At 56.3% G+C, this 19,611-nt stretch overlaps 2 protein-coding genes across 2 annotated transcripts; both read left to right on the plus strand.

The window, feature by feature from the left end:
- The first annotated feature begins 6,309 nt into the window (after positions 1–6,309).
- Positions 6,310–13,280, plus strand: LOC114501439 (serine protease 46-like). The gene is made up of 5 exons (XM_036031508.1): positions 6,310–6,391; positions 7,060–7,237; positions 7,366–7,543; positions 8,290–8,505; positions 11,761–13,280. Exons 1-5 carry the CDS (start codon positions 6,310–6,312, stop codon positions 12,013–12,015), a joined length of 909 nt encoding a protein of 302 aa, XP_035887401.1. The 3' UTR covers positions 12,016–13,280.
- A 679-nt stretch (positions 13,281–13,959) lies between these two features.
- LOC114501279 (probable threonine protease PRSS50) lies at positions 13,960–19,015 on the plus strand. The gene is made up of 5 exons (XM_028517812.2): positions 13,960–14,286; positions 15,441–15,603; positions 16,610–16,893; positions 18,098–18,264; positions 18,647–19,015. The coding sequence occupies exons 1-5, from the start codon at positions 14,028–14,030 to the stop codon at positions 18,875–18,877; spliced, it is 1,104 nt and encodes a 367-aa protein (XP_028373613.2). The 5' UTR covers positions 13,960–14,027; the 3' UTR covers positions 18,878–19,015.
- Positions 19,016–19,611: the final 596 nt, after the last annotated feature.

Consider the following 19,611-nt stretch of genomic DNA (forward strand, 5'->3'; position numbering starts at 1 on the left):
TGGCGTTTTGTTTAGAATTTTTGCCCCAGTGTTGGATTGGCCTACAGTTTTCCGTTTTGTTCCACCGTTTGTTCAGGTTTGGTGTCATGGCCGTGCTAGCCTCTTAAAACATGTTGAGACGTCTTCTAGTATCTTCCTATGGCCTAGAGCAGTGCCTATGACACCAGCATTGTTGGTACTTTAGGTTTGGTAGGTTGTGCACATAAAACTCACCGGGCCTAGTGCCTTTTCTGAAAACCTTTGACTGTTAAAAAGAAATCTTCAGCCCTGGCTGGTGTAGCTCAGTGGATTGAGCACGGGCTGCAACCCAAAGTGTTGCAAGTTCGATTCCCAGTCAGGGCACATGCCTGGGTTGCAGGCCATGACCCCCAGCAACCACACATTGATGTTTCTCTCCCTCTCTCTCTCTCTCTCCCTCCCCCCCTTCCCTTTCTAAAAATAAATAAATAAAATCTTTTAAAAAATCTTCTATGGTTATTGGCCAGCTGGGTTCTCCCACCTCTTTTGGCATTAATTTCAGCCTAGAAATCATTTCATTTCACTTAGATTTTAAAATTTCAAACTGATGTATAAAACTTGAACCTATGGCCCCTTTATTATCGCTAATATTATTTATATGTGTACTCTCTCCCTGTTCTTTTTTATTGATTCCAGAGCAAAAGGGGAGGGAGGGAGGAAGAAAGGGAGAGAAACATCGATGTGAGAAACATCTATCGTCCGTCTCTCGCGTGTGCCCCGACCAGAAACCGAACCTGCAGTCCAGGCCTGGGCCTTGACTGGGAATCGAGGCCGACACCCTTCGGCTTGTGAGATGACACCCAACCGACTGAGCCACTCTGGTTAGGGCTCTTTGTTCTTAAAGACAGAATCACGGATTTTGGTCTATTTCACAGGTGTTTTCAAAAAACCGTCTGGTGTGCTTTTGTCGGTCACCTTTTTGGCATCCACCCTGCCCTCATGTTACCCCGGGTCCTGGTGAGCAGCCCGCCGCGGCCTCTGCCGTGCGGCTCCTGTGCTGCAGCGGAAGCAATCCTACAGCCCGCTCCCAGGAGGCGCGATGCAAGGGCTTCATGCAGAAGGCGTGGTCCAGCCCCCAGCCACCCGACCTCCACGGGTTGTCCCAGTCAGCGTCAGGCACGGCTGCAGCAGAGCCACAGGCCCTCCCTCTGCACATGGAGGAGGTGGCAGAAGCAGGTGGGCTGTTGGCAAACATTTTTCAACAAGGGGACCAAGTCAGAATGCAGCTGCCGCCACTGAAGAGAAGAGACAGAAAGTGAGGCCTGTTTGAGTGGAAGTTTCTCTTGCTTAGGCGCTCCTGAATGGTACAAACTAACTTCTGGTTTTAGTGATCAAACCTGCTCCTGTTTGTTCATTGTATTTCATTAAAGATCATTTAGACTTAGTAATTCCAAGCCTTTACTTTTTAAAAATATATTTTAAAAAATATTTTACTTATTTATTTTTAGAGAGAGGGGAAGGGAAGGAGAAAGAGAGGGAGAGACACATCAGTGTGTGATTGCCTCTTGCACCCCCTACTGGGGACCTGGCCTGCAACCCAAGCATGTGCCCTGACTGGGAATCGAACCTGTGAACCTTTGCTTCATAGACCTGTGCTCAATCCACTGAGCTACACCAGCCAGGGCCCAAGCTTTTACTTTTGAGAGATTTATTTTATTGTTCTTTTTCTAACTTCTTGAGTATGCTTAGTTCATTATTATAGACTTCTTTGGTTTCTAATATTTTCACTTCATCCCATAAAATTCCCTCTGAGTCTTACTTTGGCCCTATTTCATAGGATTTGATGTGTACTGACCTCATTGTCTTTCATTTTTATATTTTTTAATTCCATACTATATTTCTTATTTAACCCAAGAGTTAAATAGAGGGGTATTATTTAATTTCCTGACGGATAATTTGGGGGAAGGGTAGAAGCTTCTCCTTTTTCTCTATTAAAGATCATATCACAATATGGACTTAATTATTTTTGCATTTTGGAGCTGACTGAGGTTTAATTTGTGCCTGTTACCTGGGCGTTTGAAACACAAGTGTCGTGTGTTGTGAAACGGAGTCCTAGCTACAAGCTGGTTGGATCGGGCATGTCGATTGTGTTACTCGAATCCTCTCAACACTTCTAATATTTTATGTCTGTGTAATCCGCTGGCTTCTGCGAGGTTTACCACAGGAATTAAAACTTTGTCTATTTCTTCTTGCAGTGATAATAATTCTTGCTTTATGTTTCAAAGCTGTGCCATCGGGAGAGCAAAGTTTATGCCTACTGCACCATCTTGGGGGGAGGGTATGCCCTATCAACACACCGTATGCCTTTGTCCTATTTAATACATATTTTTTTCAAAGATCTGGCTCATCTTATAGAGTTCATTTCTAGTTCTGCTGTTCAAATGGATTAGGGTATAATTTTATATTTTGTACATGTTTCCTGCAGATTTTTCATGGGTTTATTCTGTACCTTTTATAGTTTCTTGATTTGAGCATTTCATTCATTGACTTTCATTTTTGATATTCAATAATAAATACCTTTAAGGTTATGGATTTGCTTTGAACACATCCAATAAGTTTTTTTAAATATATATTTGTTGATTATGCTATTACAGTTGTCCCATTTCCCCTTTCCCTCCCCTCCACCCTGCACACCCTCTCCCACCCACATTCCCCCCCTTTAGTTCATGTCCATGTGTCACAAGTTCTTTAGCTTCTACATTTCCCATACTATCCTTGCCCTCCTCCTGTCTATTTCTTACCTACAATCTATGCTACTTATTCTCTGTACCTTTTCCCCCTCTCTCCTCCTCTCACTCCCCTGTTGCTAACTCTCCATGTGATCTCCATTTCTGTAGTTCTGTTCCTGTTCTAGTTGTTTGCTTAGTTTCTTTTGGTTTTGCTTTAGGTGTGGTTGTTAATAATTGTGAGTTTGCTGTCCTTTTACTATACATGTTTTTTTTAATTCTCATTTCTTAGATAAGTCCCTTTAACATTTCATAAAATAAGGGCTTGATGATGATGAACTCCTTTAACTTGACCTTATCTGAGAAGCACTTTATTTGCCCTCCCATTCTAAATGAAAGCTTTGCTGGATAGAGTAATCTAGGATATAGGTCCTTGTTTTTCATGACTTGGAATACTTCTTTCCAGCGCTTTCTTGCCTCTAAGGTCTCTTTTGAGAAATCAGCTGACAGTCTGATGGGAATTCCTTTGTAGGTGACTGTCCCCTTATCTCTTGCTGCTTCTAGGATTCTCTCCTTCATTTTTACCTTGGCTAATGTAATTATGATGTGCCTTGGTGTGTTTCTTCTTGGGTCCAACTTCTTTGGGACTCTCTGAGCTTCCTGGACTTCCTGGAAGTTTATTTCCTTTGCCAGAATGGGGAAGTTCTCCTTTATTATTTGTTCAAATACGTTTTCAATCTGTTGCTCTACCTCTTCTCCTTCTGGTACCCCTATAAATTGGATGTTGGAATGTTTAAAGATGTCCTGGAGGTTCCTAAGCTTCTCCTCGTTTTTTTGAATTCTTATTTCTCCATTCTTTCCTGTTTGGTTGTTTCTTTCTTCCTTCTGGTCCACTCTGTTTTGAGTCCCAGTTCCCTTCCCATCACTATTGGTTCCCTATGCATTTTTTCTTCATTTCTTTTATGGTAACCTGCATTTGTTCATCTAATTTGCAACCAAAATCAATCAGTTCTGTGAGCTTCCTGATCACCAGTGTTTTGAACTGTGCATCTGATAGGTTAGCTATCTCTTGGTTGCTCAAAAGGATGAGTTTTGGGGCACTGATTTGTTCTTCTGTTTGAGCCATCATCTCTCTCTCTCTCTCTCTTTTTTTGGTCTGGTCACTCCTGTTACAGTGAGGGGTGGAGCCTTAGGTGTTCACGGGGCTGGGCACCCTAGTAGCTAGATTGTGACGTTGTATGTGAGGGCGGAGTCGAGAGGGAACAAGGGCGGTAGCTCCCTTCTCTGTGGGACCTCAGTCCCTTCCCTGGAATCCTGGGTTGCGCGCTCTGCCCTGCTCCACAATCACCGCCCCACTGGGTCCGCCAGCTGCCGCTTGCATACTCAGGGTCCACCTGCTGCGATCTTGTGCACCCCAGATGCCTTACGCGCCCCCGGTTGCCTTATGCGCCCAACTCTCCCTGTTCTCTGTGCTGCGACCCATGCTGTGCCCCGCGCCCTGCTGCTTATCTCCGCCCCTCCTACCGGTCTGGATGAACGGGCCTACTTCAACTTCTTGGCTGTCCGGCTTCCATTCAGATAAATTTTCTATCAGTTCTGGGTGTTATTCTGCCTCTGAATTGTTGTTGTTCCAATCTTGGTTGTGCGTGGAGATACGGTGTGTCCACTTATGCCTCCATCTTGCCGGAAGTCCCCAATAAGTTTTTTTTTATTCATTACTCTAATTATTGGTATTTTCTAAATCGTTTATAGGGTATTTTTATTTCCTCAAATAAGTTGAGAAAGTTTATTTAAACATTTTCAAGTAACTTGATTAGGTTACTCTTTTATTATTAAATCCTTGTTTCATTGCATCATGGTAAAAAAATATGGGCCAAACTAGGTCAACTTTTAGGGAAGTTATTGTGGTTTCCTTAGTAGTCTAGTGTGTGGTTGATTTTTATAGATATTGCATTCCTCAAAGACACAGAGTGGAAGACTCTCCCACTACAAGGGAGGGTTCCCAGTTACTCATGAATCACTGGCTGATTTTGCTTTGCACGTTTGATGTTATTTATGAGCAGAACTTCATGATGTTGCACAGTCGTCGTTAATTTTTATCTGTTTCCAACATAAATTAATGTTCTCTGTGTAAAGCTTTCGTGCTGAATCACGGTGTTAGAGATTAACATTGTCATTTCTGTCTTTGCTTACATATACTCAGTATTTTTTGCCCATCTTTTTGCTTTTGGCTGCTTATGTCCCTTTGTTCTGGGTGGGCCTTTAGTAAGTAGCAGGTGAGTAGATTTCTTTTTCTACCCAAAACCTGTAAGAAGAATCTTTGACTTTTAAAGTAGGGTTTTTTTTAGTATTCACCTTGGTGATAATAATGGAGATGCGTCTTTATTCAATTGTCTGCCTTCGGTTTATTGCTTGTTCTCCACAAAGTATTTTCTTTCTCCCCCTCCCGCTGCCTCTTCCTCCTAGAGGAAATTCAATTGTAGGGATACTCATTTCCTTGATTTTTTACCAGGTATCCCTAAAAATAGTTTGTTTTGCCTGTTTTTGAATTTCTTACAATACGTGTCCTTGTGTGTCTGGCTGCTCTCACTGGGAAATATGTCGATGAGAGTCTCCGAGTGCTCATGTGTCCGTGGCCACTGCTGTTGGGGACTCTGGGCTCCTGCCTCATCCTTGATGGCGGTCGTGTGACTCCCGCTGGGGCCCTGCTCCGCAGCACCACGTGTCTCCCTGCGGCTCGCCCGGGCCGAATGTGGGGTTCGCAGCCTGCAGTGGAGCTGCCGGACCGGGGTGGGCACAGTTTCTGCTTTCCTCACCATCCCAAAGCTCTCTCTCCACAGTGGTGGCCGCAGCCCGTGTCCCCGGCAGTGTGCGAACCACCTCATCACCCCACGTCCCCGCCAACACCGGCGATGGGGCTGGGCAGGCACCCCCTGTCCTCGTGGACAGTGTCAGGAGCACGGGATCCTTGCAAGGGGACCTCAGCGGAGGGGTGGGGAGGGGTCCCAGATGTCATGTATTCTGCTGATTCTTGGAGACCCAGGCCTGCAATCCGTTCAGGAAACCGCCTTCCCAGGCCCAGAGCTCCTGACCTCCCTCTACCCGGGAGCTGGTCCCTGAAACGGCAAAGCCCGTGGGAAAAAGGAAAAGTCTGGTTGCAGCTCAGTCTCCACCTCCAGAACCAGCCTTGCGCTGCTTAGGCGCCATCCTTCCAGGGGTCTTTGGAGAAGTGTCATAAAGGAGCTCGGGCTGGGCACCAGGGGTGCCTCCTGGGCCCAGCACTGGGGACTGTCCCAAGCCAGACACCTGGTGCTGTCACAGCCTTGGGATCGGGCACAAGGGGATACCTTTGAGACCCAGGCTGAGCCCAGGGGCACCGTTGCAGGCAGGTGCCCTGTGGTAGCCTTACATCGCGTCCCGATGGGGCCTCGCCGTGGCCACACTGTCTCCTGCCCAGGTCGCACCCTGATGCCGTTCCAGCTGTGTGAGCCCCCCGCCCACCCCCGGCTACCTTGAATAAACAAACCCTGGGTTCTAGAATGCTCTAGAACACTGGAGACGCCCTGCCACTGCCCCGGCCCCACATCCCAGAAGGAGGCCCGGGGTGGCCGAGCTGCAGCTTGCCATGGCGTGCGGGTCAGGAGATCTTCAGGGCCTCTCACTGCCGTTGTCTCCCGGCAGACTCGGGAATCCCCTCTTTGTGGGAGGTAGGGCTCTGGGGACGTGGGGCAGGAGCAGGAGGGGTCAGTGTCAGCTGTCCTCGTGCCCGACGGGCACCTCCTCACTGGACCTCACGGTGTGCGAAGCCTGGGGACCCGGACGGTGTCGGGGCTGTGCCAGCGTGCGGGGCGACGTGAACATGAAGGAGGAGCCTCATTAAAAACGTAGGGACAGGCTGACCTCCACGGAGCAGCTGAGCCTGTCTGCTGCGAGGCTCACCCTGGGAGAGCCGGGGCCAGCGGCGGCCATGTGCTGTGTGGGTGACGGCCGACCCTCCATAAAGCACTCTTCAGATGGCTCACATCCCAGCGCCCGGGAGGTGGGCTTTAGCGACACCCCACCTCACCATCAGAAGCCAGAGATCATAAGTGCCTCGTGCAGCCAGGATCCAATACCAGGTCTCAGTAGACTCTTTGGGGGTGAAAAGTTTGGGGCCCCAGGTGACAGAAGGCCTCTGGGCAACCCTACGTATTCTTGTGGGGCAGTCCTGGCTCGGGTCACCTGTCCGCTGTGTGCCACAGCGGCTGCTTGTGACGGCGGCTGCAAGGTGGCCCTCCGCCTCCACGGTCCGCTGTGGGCAGGGCTCTGAGGGCTGCTTTGCCGCCTGAGAGTCTGCACGGGGCTGGCCTGGCCCCTTCTCTATCTTTTTCCTCAGAACCCTGGTTCTGGGGCTGTGGTCAGACCAACGTGTCCTGCAGGGTGGTGAATGGGAAGGTGGTGGACGTGGGCAAGTGGCCCTGGCAGGTGAGCATCCTGTTCCTGGGCGTGTATGTCTGCAGCGGCTCCCTCATCCACCAGCAGTGGATCCTCACGGCTGGGCACTGCTTACAGAGGTCAGTCCGGGCAGGTGGCATTGGTCCCGGGGGCTTTGCTTTCTGGCCTGGGGGTCCTGGTGAACCTGGGGTTCTGGAAGCAGTGGCTTTCTTGCTGGTGACCCCACTGCCTACCCGTGGCTCTGCAGGTCCTTGGAGCCTAGCCAGTACTCCGTGATGGTGGGGGTCCAGCACCTCCCGGAAAACGGCACTCGTCTTCCGCTTTCTCAAATTGTGATTCACGAGAATTTCAGGAACTTCATGTCCAATGACATTGCCCTCCTGAAGCTCAAGGACCCCATTGTCTGGTCGCCCATGATCCAGCCTGTCTGCCTACCTAGCACCAAACTCACGCTATCTAAGGGAACCTTGTGCTGGATGATCGTGTGGGGGCGCTCTAGTGCGCTAGGTGCGTGGAGGCGGGCTGGCACCTGTGTCTTGGGAATGCAGCTCCGCCCCTTTTTTCCGTTCTTGGCTCCCTCCGCCACACACATTCCCCGACCTCTGTCGGTGGGTCTTCCCACCGACCTTCCCACCGACACTTGACCTTCATGGACCTCGGCTCCCAAAGTTAAATCCAATGCCAAGCTGTTGCCTTGAAGCACGGTAGAAAATTAACCCCTAGTAATGGGTTTCCCTGTCTGCAGGGGGCGGGGTGGGGGGGCCCGTCCCGGGGGCACTGAGGCGTTGGGCAGCTGAACACCGATTACCTCGAGACGCCAACAATTTCTGGAGGTCTTCCGCCTGTTGGTGTCACTCTGGGGTCCTAGAATCCAGGAGCCTAGAATCCAGGCAGCACACGCTGGGCTCCAGGGTCTTGTCCCCTTGCCAGGCAGCCACGGAGCAGTGACCATGGACCCTGAATTCCCGGGATAATCTCTCCTTGACCTCATTTTAGTGCCTGGTCAGGTCATCGCTCGCTTAAGCCCCTTGAGAGACTTTTGCTTAGTCTTGTTAGTTAATAAGCTCGGGCTTTTTCCAAAGTCAGGCCGTGGGCCGGGCCTTTATAAGTCACCGCCCAGGGGAAATGGCCCTGCGCCCCCCATCCGGGAATGTGGGTCCCCCCAGGGTAGAGTTGTGCCGCACTGTTGAAGGGATGCCAAGGCAAGACTTCTCTCTCTGTAGTGAACCAGACGGCCCCCTACACCCTTCAGGAGGTGGCCGTCAGGATCATCAGCAACCGGATCTGCAACGATCGGTACCATTTCCTCTTCCTGAAGGACCAAAGGATGTTCGTGGGGAAGGACATGCTGTGTGCCAGCTCAGAGCTGGGTGTGGACTCGTGTCAGGTGCGGAGGGAGGGGCCCGGGGCGGGGAGGGGCCTGGGCAGGGAGGGGCCGTGCCTTTCTTTTCACGGGGCCCTGGGAGGCCGAGTGCAAATCTGCTTCCCCCAGGGCTCAGCTCCCCGGGCCGTGATCCTGAGGTAAAACCGCCCTCTGCTCCTGTCCACAGTGACAGTCGCAGTGGCACTGCTCCCCGGGTCATTCAAACACGTCTGAGCAGCAGTCCGGCACGTGCCTGGGTCTGAGCTGGTGCTGGCAGAGCCCGTTTTGCATAAATGGCCTCGTTCAGTAAACGTGCTTCTGCTTCTTGAGTCCACTCAGCAGGTCCACATGGCACAGTCCAGGCAGCACAGTCCAGGCAGCACAATCAACTCAACACAGTCCACACTGCATGGTCCATACTGCATGGTCCACACAGCACAGTCCACCCAGCATGGTCCACTCAGCATGGTCCACTCAGCACAATCAACTCAACATGGTCCACACTGCATAGTCCACACAGCACGGTCCACCCAGCACGGTCCACTTGGCACTGTCCACTCAGTATGGTCCACACAGCACAATCAACTCAACATGGTCCACACAGCACAGTCCACATAGCACAGTCCACTCAGCACAGTCCACACTGCACAGTCCACTCAGCGTGGTCCACTCAGCATGGTCCACTCAGCCCTCGTGCTCTGTCCCGTTTCCTCCCCTGGTGAGGCTGGGCTCCATCTTCAGGTGTGCTGAGGAAGGAAGGCGCCCTTCATTAAGTCACAGAATTACGATTGCTGCTTCCTGTGATGCACCAATGCACCGAGTTCTGGAACATTTGAAGTAAACCATCTGCTCCTTGAACTCTCCGTGGAAGTCACCGGTGAAATCACACAGGCCCGTCCCCCTCTGCGGGGCAGTTCCTGGGCCATGTTTCGGGCCGCCTGCCCGTGCGGGTCGGACTTTCGGGTCTGCGCTTTCTCAGAACTCATCCACTTCGTCCAGAATTTAAGCCCATGCAGAGGAAGTTATAAACAGTCTTCAGACTCTGCGAAAACGTATTCCCCCTGGAGGTGGTTCTCATCTCTCTTCTCCTCACACCACGTGTTACTTGCATTTTCCTTCTCTTTGTTTTTCTTGGCAAGACGTACAAGGTGCTTATCTCTTCTGTTGTTTTTTAAGGACAAGCTGCCGGTTTCATTTCTTAGGCCTCTGACTGTTCTGCTTTCTGGCACGTGAGTGTCTTCCTCTTGCCTTTTTGAGTTCCTTTTCAAGTGGCCTGCGCTGACTGTGCAGTGATGAAGAATTGATGATGATAAATAATTAACTCTCCCATTTGATCTTCAAAGTGTTTAGATCAGGACTCTTCTCGGCCCATGGGCTCCGGGGTACGGTGTGTTCTTACCTTTCTACACCCTAACGGTGGACTTTAATTTTGTTTTTACTTTAACATTTTGAAAGTTTATTTTTGTCTTCCTGTGACGCAGTGGTTCACATTTTGTTATTGGGTCCTGGTTGTATGTTACTTTGATGAGAGGATGCCCACAGAGAAGAATCTCTCTCGCTTCCCCCCACCCCCATTCTCTTTCTCAGTTGTCTGGGCTCCGCCGACCCCGTCTCTCAGGGAAACACCCCCAACACGATCATCGCCAGCTTGGTTTCCCCCTCATCTGACATTTTTTTCTCCCTGCAAAAGGCTTCCACGTCAATCTGTTTGATACATGTTTTTAAAGATGGTTATATCTTTGAGAAATACATAGTGTTGCTATCTGTGTGTTTCAATTGGCATAAATGATACTGCGCTCCTGCGTTCGTTTGCTGAGACGTCTCAGTGTGTTAGGGAGTCCACGCTAAGAGGTCTCATTCTTTCAAGTTATTGCCCACATGGGCCCTATGTCAAATCATCATGGGAAGCCCTGGCTGGCGTAGCTCAGTGGATTGAGTGAGGGCTGCGAACCAAAGTGTCGCAGGTTCGATTCCCAGTCAGGGCACATGCCTGGGTTGCAGGCCACAGCCCCCAGCAACCGCACATTGATGTTTCTCTCTCTCTCTCTCTTTCTCCCTCCCTTCTCTCTCTAAAAAGAAATAAATAAGAATTAAAAAAATCATCATGGGCAGAGCCCATAACTGCCAGTCACTGTCAATCACGAAACGCCCTGTCCTATTGTAAGTCTCAGTCTGAAAATGGACTTGATTTAAATCTCATTGAGCCCCACCCATCTCCTTCCTCTGGTGCGCCTGGGGGACAGGGTCCCTGCACCCCCAGACTATCAGGGGGCTGGCAACTGGGTGATGCAGACTAGGAAACCCTTGGGTTCCCCTGGACTCTCTTTCTGTGCTTACTATTCAGGGTTTCCTTAGGTGCGCTAAGTGGCGACCTCTAGCTGGTTTTAGACAGAACAGGGGCTCTGGGTTTCAGCCCTCTCTTGGGTTTTGGACTCCGAGGAATCTTTCTTTTCTTGCCAGCTCACTTATGCATTTAAAATGATCCTCGCAAATGTTTAGTTACCTTCGAGAGGTTGGGTGGGGCTCCCATACTGTGGGAAGCCCAGTGCTGAGAACTGGTATCAGCACGCTGTTTTCGGTGGACTCGCCCCAGGACAGGGTGTATTAGGACGTTCCCGTAGGTCTTCGTTTGCGTTTTCAGGTCTAGTTTTGTCATTTCCCCCTTAAGTGTCTTATGCGCGCTCGTTAGATTCTGTCCTGTAAGTCTTGGTTTGCATTATCTTAAAAAATCGATATCATCTGTGCCTGTATCTACAGAGAGAGAGCTGCTTTTCTGGTTTTTCTGGTTTATAAAGAAAGTGTTTAAAAGACCATAAACCCACCATCAGCAGAAAGAATAGCCATCACCTTTTCTTTAGAATTGCCTTTTGACTGAGCTGTGCCGTGGTGAGCATCGTCCTTATCTCTGCACCAGCGTTGCACGAAAAGAGCAGGGGCTGGATCGCATTTCAGATGGCTCACTCTGCAAGCAGGATTGCCGAAAGAAAACAGTCAAGGGCACCACCTTATTTCTATAAGGGGAGGGCACAGGTGGGGCCGGGGAGTGAAGGTCAGAGAGGGGAAAGGGAGGGGCCAGCATGGTCCCCAGCTCGGGCGCCAGGGCAGCACTCTGCTCCCGTGTCCCAGAGCCCGCTGGTAGCCAGCTCGCATCATCATGGTTAGGGTGAGCGCAGCTCCTGCTCAGGCTGAGCCTGGGGAAAGGGGCAAGTTCCTCCAGGGGCTGCGCTGTGACCCTCCTGCTCCCTCCCTTATGGCTCCCTCCTCCCACCCCACCCACAGAGCAACTCCGGCAGCTCCATGGTCTGCCAGTTGAACAAGACCTGGATTCAGGTGGGGGTGGAGAGCTGGAGCTTCAGCTGCAAGCGGCACCTGTTCCCCGACGTGTACACCAGCACCGCCCACTTCACCCAGTGGATCCAGGGGCAGATCTCCAACGTGAGGCTCATCAGCAGCGCCTGCTCTGCCCTGCCGGGCCGGGTCTTCCGCACCGGCTACCTCCTGCTGGTCTTCTTGGGCTCCCTGTGGCTCCTGTGAGCGCTGTGTCCAGGCGGCCGCTCTGGAGGCCGCTTCTCCCTCCCCTCCCCCCGCAGAAGAAGCGGAGGCTGGCAGTGGTGTGCGGGGACGAAGGGGCAGAGTGCCCTTGGGGGAGGGTCCCCGAGCCACTGGTTTTTCAGTTGTTCAATGAAGATGCTTTTGTACTTTTTGCCACTGAAGTCATCATCTTTCTCCTTGACTCTGTCTGGGACCCTACAGAGATGGCCCCACTCGCAGGCCCCCAGGACCCGCCCCTGGGTCTCTGACCAACAGCTGCCCTCAGGAATTCCTGCGAGGGCTGGCCTCTCCCCAAGACACGAAGACCACACCTGCACTTGCGGCCTCTCCCGACCCCTCATGTCCCCCGAAGGGTCTACAGACCCTAACCAGTTTCTCTTCCTTCCCTGGCAGGGAGGGGCGTTGGTGCGGGTGGGGAAGGCAAGGCAGAGCGCACACTTGAGTGAGCCGAGTGAGGTGACTGCCCCCTGAGCCCCTGGGCCGCCTCGGGGACCTCCATGGGATGCTGGAGAGCGGGGACAGGCTGGCCCAAGGCTGCCAGGCTGAGGTGCCAGAGTCCTGCCCCTGTGTATGTGGAGGGGGCACGGGGTCCCTCAGACCAGGTGGGCCTCGGGTTCCGAGCGGGCAGCTGCCCTTGCCCTGTGAGCCCCAGAGAGGTAGTGAGTGAGGTTTGCTGTCTTCTCAGAGACGTGAGCGCTGAATGGCTGGCCCGGGCATCTCCCAGACAGCAGGCCCTGGCAAAAGTTAGGCTGCCCCGGTGTGATTGAACTTTGACCTTATTTTTTATCAGGCTAGAATTTTCCAACGGCTTTGAAACAAAGCTCCTCATAGGCTCTCTCCCACACTGCGTTTTAACTGTGTTACCCATCTATGTCCCTGAGCCATCAAAGTGGTCCCCGAATTCCAACACACACAGTGGCCTTCCGCTCCCAGGAGGGCTCGATGGTCACCGCCACTCTTCCTCTGGGGATGGAGGTCTCACCCGCGCCACCGTCCCCACGTGGGTGGGTTTGTCAGGGAAGGGTCTTTGCTGAATGGAGGTTGGATTGGGGAGGGTGGCGCGCTGCTTAAAAGTATGTCATCTTTAAAAAAAGATGTATTTACTTATCTATGGATTTACTTTTAGAGAGAGGGGAAGGGAGGGAGAAAGAGAGGGAGAGAAACATCGATGTGTGAGAGAAACATCCGTCTGTTGTCTCTTGCATGTGCCGGCACCAAACTGCAGCCCAGACATGGGCCCTGACTGGGAATCAAACCGGCCACCTTTCACTTTGCTGGATGATGCCCAGCCCACTGAGGCACACCGGTCAGGGCAAAATTGTGCAGTCTTTAAAAATCTTTACTGAAAACTTTTCAATCTGCTTAATTTCAGTAACCAGGGGTTGGGCCATCTCTCCAGGGGAGGGATGGAGACACGAAACTAGCCCAGGGCAGTGGGCCGCAGGAGCCGGTGGGTACAGGAACTGGCGAGGTGAGTTGAGGGGCTCCAGAAAACTATTTGGCCAAGCGGTACGAGGAAACGGGGGGCCCCAGGCAGGACCAGAAACCAGGCAACTGGCGCGCCCTCCAGGTCTGGCAGGTATGATGGAGGACAGTCACTAGGGGGCGCCCTTGCGGGCGGAACCCCGGGAGCACCATCGCGGGAGGCCGCAGGGGGGCGCCGCGTGCACCAGGACCAGGGACGCGGGGATCCACCACACACCCGGAGCCGTGGGCGGCAGCCAGCGCGCGGGCGCCATCGCAAGAGGAACTCCGGGGCAGGCGCAGTAGCTGCAGACCCGGGATGGAGCCCTGGCGCAAGACATCTGCGCCCTCCCTGGCCCAGGCTGGGCTGCTGCTGCTGCTGCTGTTGCTGCTACTGCTGCTCAGGCCGGAGGGTGAGCCCGCCCTCCCCCTCCCCTTGCTCACTTCAGGGCGTCGCTGTCCACTTCTGACCCTCTCCACACCCTTCCACAGGTTGCTTGGGCACAGGCGAAGCCCTGGGGTCAGGGTCCATGGCTGTTCCCCGCGACTCTGGCGCCCCCTGTGCCCGCAGTGCCATCTGTACCTCAGGCAGGCCTCGCCTCCCACGGCAGGTCGCTACCACTCTGTCGCCGCCCTTGACCCTGCCGACCACGACCCTGCCGACCACGACCCTGCCGACCACGACCCTGCCAACCACGACCCTGCCGACCACGACCCTGCCGACCACGACCCTGCCGACCATGACGCTGCCGACCATGGAGAGCCCTGTTTCTCAAGTCGTGCCACTCAGTGAGTACTGTGGACTCACTCCGTCCGGGCGGGGGCTTGGAGGAGTCTTCCGAACCTTTGATCCCGGGGGACAAGTGTTGAGTGAGCATCCGTACGGGCCAGGCCTCCCATCCGGTGAGGCAGAAGGCACAGGAAGTGCCCCTGGCTCCCAGACACGCACTGCGGGGGTGGAGGGTCTCCAGCGTAGCTTCCAGGGAGCCTTCCTGCGGGTGCCCTGGGCGCACGCGCCAGCGTTGTCTTGAGCAGTGGCTTTCAAGCGTGTGTAACTGAGACCCGGAGGGAAATACTCCTTGTCCTGGAACTCGGCTCACACCATTTAACCGCCACCCCCGGCCTCACACGCAGGATGCAGCCGCGCTCGCTCTGCCGGTGTTCTCCTGGGTTAGCATTTACAAAGGCCGCTCGTGGCCCCCCTACCCTGGTGCCACAAGCCACTGCTCCGTTTGGAACACACCTGGCAGTGGGGCTTCCGTGATGTTGGCTGTGTGCATTTGCGGTTCAAAATCCTTTCCAAAGAGTCTGCACCCACTGACACCCCCCTCCAGCAGAGTGGGCGGTGTGAGGCGCGAGTCCTCACCACCACCCGGGAGTGGGGGCGTGTGGAGTGGGAGGAGCCTCACTGTGATTCGGCCCCGCCCTTCCTGAGGGCTGCTGGGGCTCCGTGTTGGTCGTGGCTGCGGGGTGTGCTCCCTGGGCTGCGTCTGTTCGTGCACCCCGCTGGTTTTCCTCCGCTGGTTTTCCTGTTAGGTCATCTGCCTGCCTCTCTCTGAATCACTGGAGTGGGCTCTGGGGAGTCCAGCAAGGGAGAGGGGTCCTCCTTGGCTGAAGCAGGGGGGCCAGGTGGAAACCGGGATGAGTGTGTGAAGGCTCTGGCCAGGACTGAGGGGCCAGTGGGAATGCTCTGGGGCCGGTGCAGTGGGGACAGGGAGAAGGACACCTGGGGAGCACTGCGGCCATTCTGAGGTCAGTTACCCCAGTGCACACGGGCACAGACCGCACCGTCTCGTGATGCCCAGTAGAAAGGAGAGTTATTGGACAGTTTCCGGCCAGAGGCTGAGAGGCGGAGGGCGGGGCCGAGGGCAGGGGAAGGGAGGGTGCCGTGGCACGTGGCTGGAAGGTCCTCTCCCTCACCAAGCTCTCCCCTTCCTCCTCAGCCTGCGGCATGTCCCAGGAGAAGGACCCCACCCTCAGGGACCCAGAGGCCATGGCTCGGCGGTGGCCGTGGATGGTCAGCTTGCGGGCCAACGACACACACATCTGCACGGGCACCCTCATTGCCTCCCAGTGGGTGCTGACCGTGGCCCACTGCATGATACAGTGAGTCGGGGCTGGGTGGGCGGGCGGAGCGGCATTTGGAGCCATATGGGGCCCGGTCTTCCCTCCAGCTGACCCCTCAGTGGCAGCGGTGCCCTTGGCGGTGCCCTTGGCAGAGCCCCGCAGCCCTAGCCCAGCCTCGTCCCAGGTCCAAGCAGGAGGGGGCTGAGCTCTACAGATGCTTTCCTGGGAGCAGGAGCTCGCCCCCTCCCCCAGTCCCTGGGTCCTGCGCAGTCTTCCTGACAGGAAATGGGGGCTTGGAAGCCATGGTCCGGGCCTCCTCCCTTCGGTCCAGAGAGAGAAGGGCCTAGCTCTTTCATCCCACACCCTTTGCTTCCCTTACACATTCCTTCCTTCATTCAACCGACAGCCTCTGACACGCCCTGGGAGCCAGGCCCTGGCCTGGGCGCTGGGGGGCCAGCTGCGAGGGGACAGGTCGCTTCTCCTGGGGTTGCTGGGAAGACAGACAGGAAAGGAGAGAAGGCACGCCCCCCGCTCCGGTGCCGGGGGAGTGGCCTGAGGGCAGCGTCTCTGCCGCCTTGGGGGGCTGATGGGGGGGGGGGGGGGCAAAGCATCCAAGCCTAACAGTTGACACCGAGACTGCAGAGGCACCCTGGGAAGGGAGACCTGGGCTGCTTGCATGGGGCCCCTGTCACTTTCGGGGCCCAGCCCGGGGCCATTGGACAGAGCCCCGAGTTTGGAACCAGAGGATCTGCTTCCCACCTCCCTCACTTCCTAGCCGCGTGTGGGTTTGAGCTGGTCACTGGGCTTCTCTGAGCCTCGGTTTCCGCCTCTGAGCCTTGGTTGCCCCCTCCATCAAGACGAAGGGTGGTTCTGAGGACATGACCACACCGTGCGTGCAGGGCCCTGACCCGCCCGCTGTGAGGAGAGGCTCTGGGCTTGCAGCCGGTGGGCGGCCTGCCTGGATCTTCCCAGAGGGCGGCAGTGGGGTGGAGGCCGGGCGGGGGTGCCTGCAGCTGATGGCGGACTCTCTGGGTGGTTCCCCTAGGAAAGATGTTAACTACTCAGTCCTCGTGGGGAGCCCCCAGATGGACCAGGCGGCTCCGACCGCCGCCGAAGTCCCCGTGCGCCAGGTCATCGTGAACAGCCGCTACCGGGCCCGTCGCTTGTGGTCCTGGGTGGGCCAGGCCCACAACATCGCCCTCCTCCAGCTGCAGTGGGCGCTCCCGTTCAGCAAGTACGTCTGGCCCATCTGCCTGCCCGAGATAGAGCACGTAGTGAAGCCCAACTCCCTCTGCACTGTGACGGGCTGGGGGCTCCCTAGGGCGAACGGTGAGTCGCAGCCTCCCCAGACCCGGGGTGGGAGGGGTGGGGGTGCGGGAGAGGGCCCGGGCACAGGCTGGGGTCTGCAGGGACGGACCTGTCCGAGACGCGGCTCCCGCCAGCCCTCTGCCCTGCCCTTCCTTGGGGCCCTGGCACCCAGTGTCTCCTCCCCCTGGAGGGTTCCCGTCGTGAGCACACCACGGTCACTCAGGCCGTAGGGGGTCTCAGCGAACACGGGGGCCCGGGCGGGGGCTTGGAGACGGGACGTCCTCGGGGCAGAAGGGGCCCAGAGGAGGCATATGCCGCCCGCTCGGTCCCAGGGCGGCTGTGGCTTGAGGCAGGTCCTCTGAGATGCGAGGGGTGGGGTTCCGTGTCTGTGAAAAGCTCCCCAGAGGGGCCCCCATGGCCAGCCCAGCATGGTCTGCACCCAGAGGTGGGGAGTCCCTCTGGGTGCCCCCAGTGGCCCTCAGTCCCCTGTGACCCCACCTGAGGAGCAAGGCCCAGAGAGTGGGAGCGTTGTCCCCGGTCACCCGAGGGCCCGTTTCCTCATGAGCCCCAGCAGCGTCGACTCCCTGCCAGGACCCCTGTCCTTTCCCCCCAGAAAGCCGCCCTTCCCTGTAGCTTCACGTAGTCAACGCACCTAAAAATGCCCCACAGGGGTCCCAGCCCAGAGGAGGGGGCGGCCTTTTGGTCTCTCCAGTCATGGCCTGTCCCGGGAATGGCTTGGGGCGGCTGGAAGGCTCCTGTCCCCTAGCTCAGGCTAGGGGCCGAGACAGGGAGAGGGGCGGGGGTCGAGCAGTGCCTGGGCCCCGGGGAGGGGCGTCTGGCAAGCTCCCTGGGGAGAGAGGCCTGTGAAGAGGGCATGCAGAAAAGGAGGGATTTGAACCGGGGGTGGGGGGGCTTGGCAGGCATTCGGGGTGGAAGGAAAGTCGAAGCTGAGATGCTGAGGCCGGAATGGGCTCTGTAGGGGGTGAGGCCCAACAAGGCGGGATGGCGGGCAGCCCGCCCCACCATCTCTATCCCCAGGGGTACGCTGGGGGAAAAGTCAGCGGGCACGGCAGGTGGGCTGCACCTGGAGAGACCTCCAGGGCTGCTATGTGGCAGGTGGAAGAGGCTGGGGGAGTGACGAGGCGCCGAGGGAGGCCGGCGACAAGGCTGGCAGCGGTGGGCAGCAGCGGGGTCACCGAGCCTGAGGGGGGCCCCTGTCCCACAGGCAAGTGGCCCCAGTCCCGGACCATTCAGGAGAAGGAAGTCACCATCCTGAGCAACAACCAGTGTGATGGCTTCTACCACAAGTTCTCCGGGATCCCCTCGGTGGTCCGCATCATCAACACCCAGATGCTGTGCGCGGAGGACACCGACCGGGAGCAGTTCTGCTACGTGAGCCCTGCGCCTCCACTCTCGGACTCAGGGCGCCTGGCGGGGGGCTGGGGTGTGGGGGAGGAGGGGACAAGCGGGGTGACAGAGCAGGCAGATGGGGAAGAGGAGAGGGGGTGGGGGGGAGGGACGGGGGTCTGGGGGGAGAGGGGCAGTGTGACGGTGGAAGATGGAGGAGGGTGGGTTAAAGAAGGGGATGGAGCCCTGGCACCGGGGAGGAGGAGGACGGAGCCCTCTGCGGAAGGTCTCCCGGGCCCCTCTCAGCCATATGATACTTGGGGACTGTGGGGCAGATCTGGTGTGGGGACGCCTGCTGGCCCTGGAGCTGGGACACGTCTCCCTCAGGCCACAGCTCGCCTCCCCGACCCTCTCGCCCCTCCCACAGGAGATAAGCGGGGAGCCCCTGGCCTGTCCTGTGGAGAACACGTGGTACTTGGTGGGAATGGTGAGCTGGGGCCCAGGCTGCGGCCAGAAGGAGGCCCCGCCCATCTACCTGCGAGTCTCCGCCTACAAACACTGGATCTATGAGCGCATGAGCGGGCAGGCTCTGCCGGCCCCGTCCGGGGTCCTGCTCCTGGCACTGCCGCTGCCCCTGAGCCTCCTGGCTGCCGGCTGATCCGCTCGGCTGTCCCTGGGGCCCCCTAGCCTCTGTACCCAGGATGCCTCGGGCGCCGCTCTCCCATCCCCCACAAGGCAGGGCAGGGGCTAGATGCTCAATTAAACAGTCCTCTTCCCCACGCCTCCTCCTCCTTGGGCCTCGGAGGCCCCTCACTCCCTGGGCCCGCTCCAGAGGGAGATGACTGGACCAGATGGGGCGGGGCGGCGCGGGGGCTTCAGCATTGCAGAGTGCCGAGGCTCCGGACCCTCTGTCCTGAGGTCGGGGCGGCTCCTGCGGAAGGCAGAGGGAGCGTGCGTGCAGGGGTGACGTCAGGGTCGGTGACGCTGCCCGGGCCAAGGATGGCGCTGCCAGAACACAGCGTGAGGCTGGGTGAGGGCGTCGCTCTGTGAGGGCCGGGGAGCTGAGCGTGTTCGGTCTGGAACACTCTAGTAGGAGTCAGGCTCTACTTGACTTCAGCCCGGCTCCTGGCCAGTGGCTAGAACACACCCTGTCGTTGCCTTGAAGCCCCATAGTGGACTCTGACCTCCCAGGGCCACCCGCTCCCTGGAGACCGGGCAGGCGCCCACTGGGGTGGGAAATCATCCCCGCCATCGGCAGCCCTGCCTGTCCGTAAAGGGCTCCTGGGGGCCCAGGTCAGAGGTCAGGGAGCCTGGGCCTGGACTCCCCAGGCTTTACCAGCTGCTCCTCTGACTTCAAGTGGCCCCTGCCCCTCTGGGCATCTGCTGCCCAGC

The sequence above is a fragment of the Phyllostomus discolor genome, chromosome 7 (genome assembly GCF_004126475.2).
Source record: "Phyllostomus discolor isolate MPI-MPIP mPhyDis1 chromosome 7, mPhyDis1.pri.v3, whole genome shotgun sequence".
Classification (NCBI taxonomy): Eukaryota; Metazoa; Chordata; class Mammalia; order Chiroptera; family Phyllostomidae; genus Phyllostomus; species Phyllostomus discolor.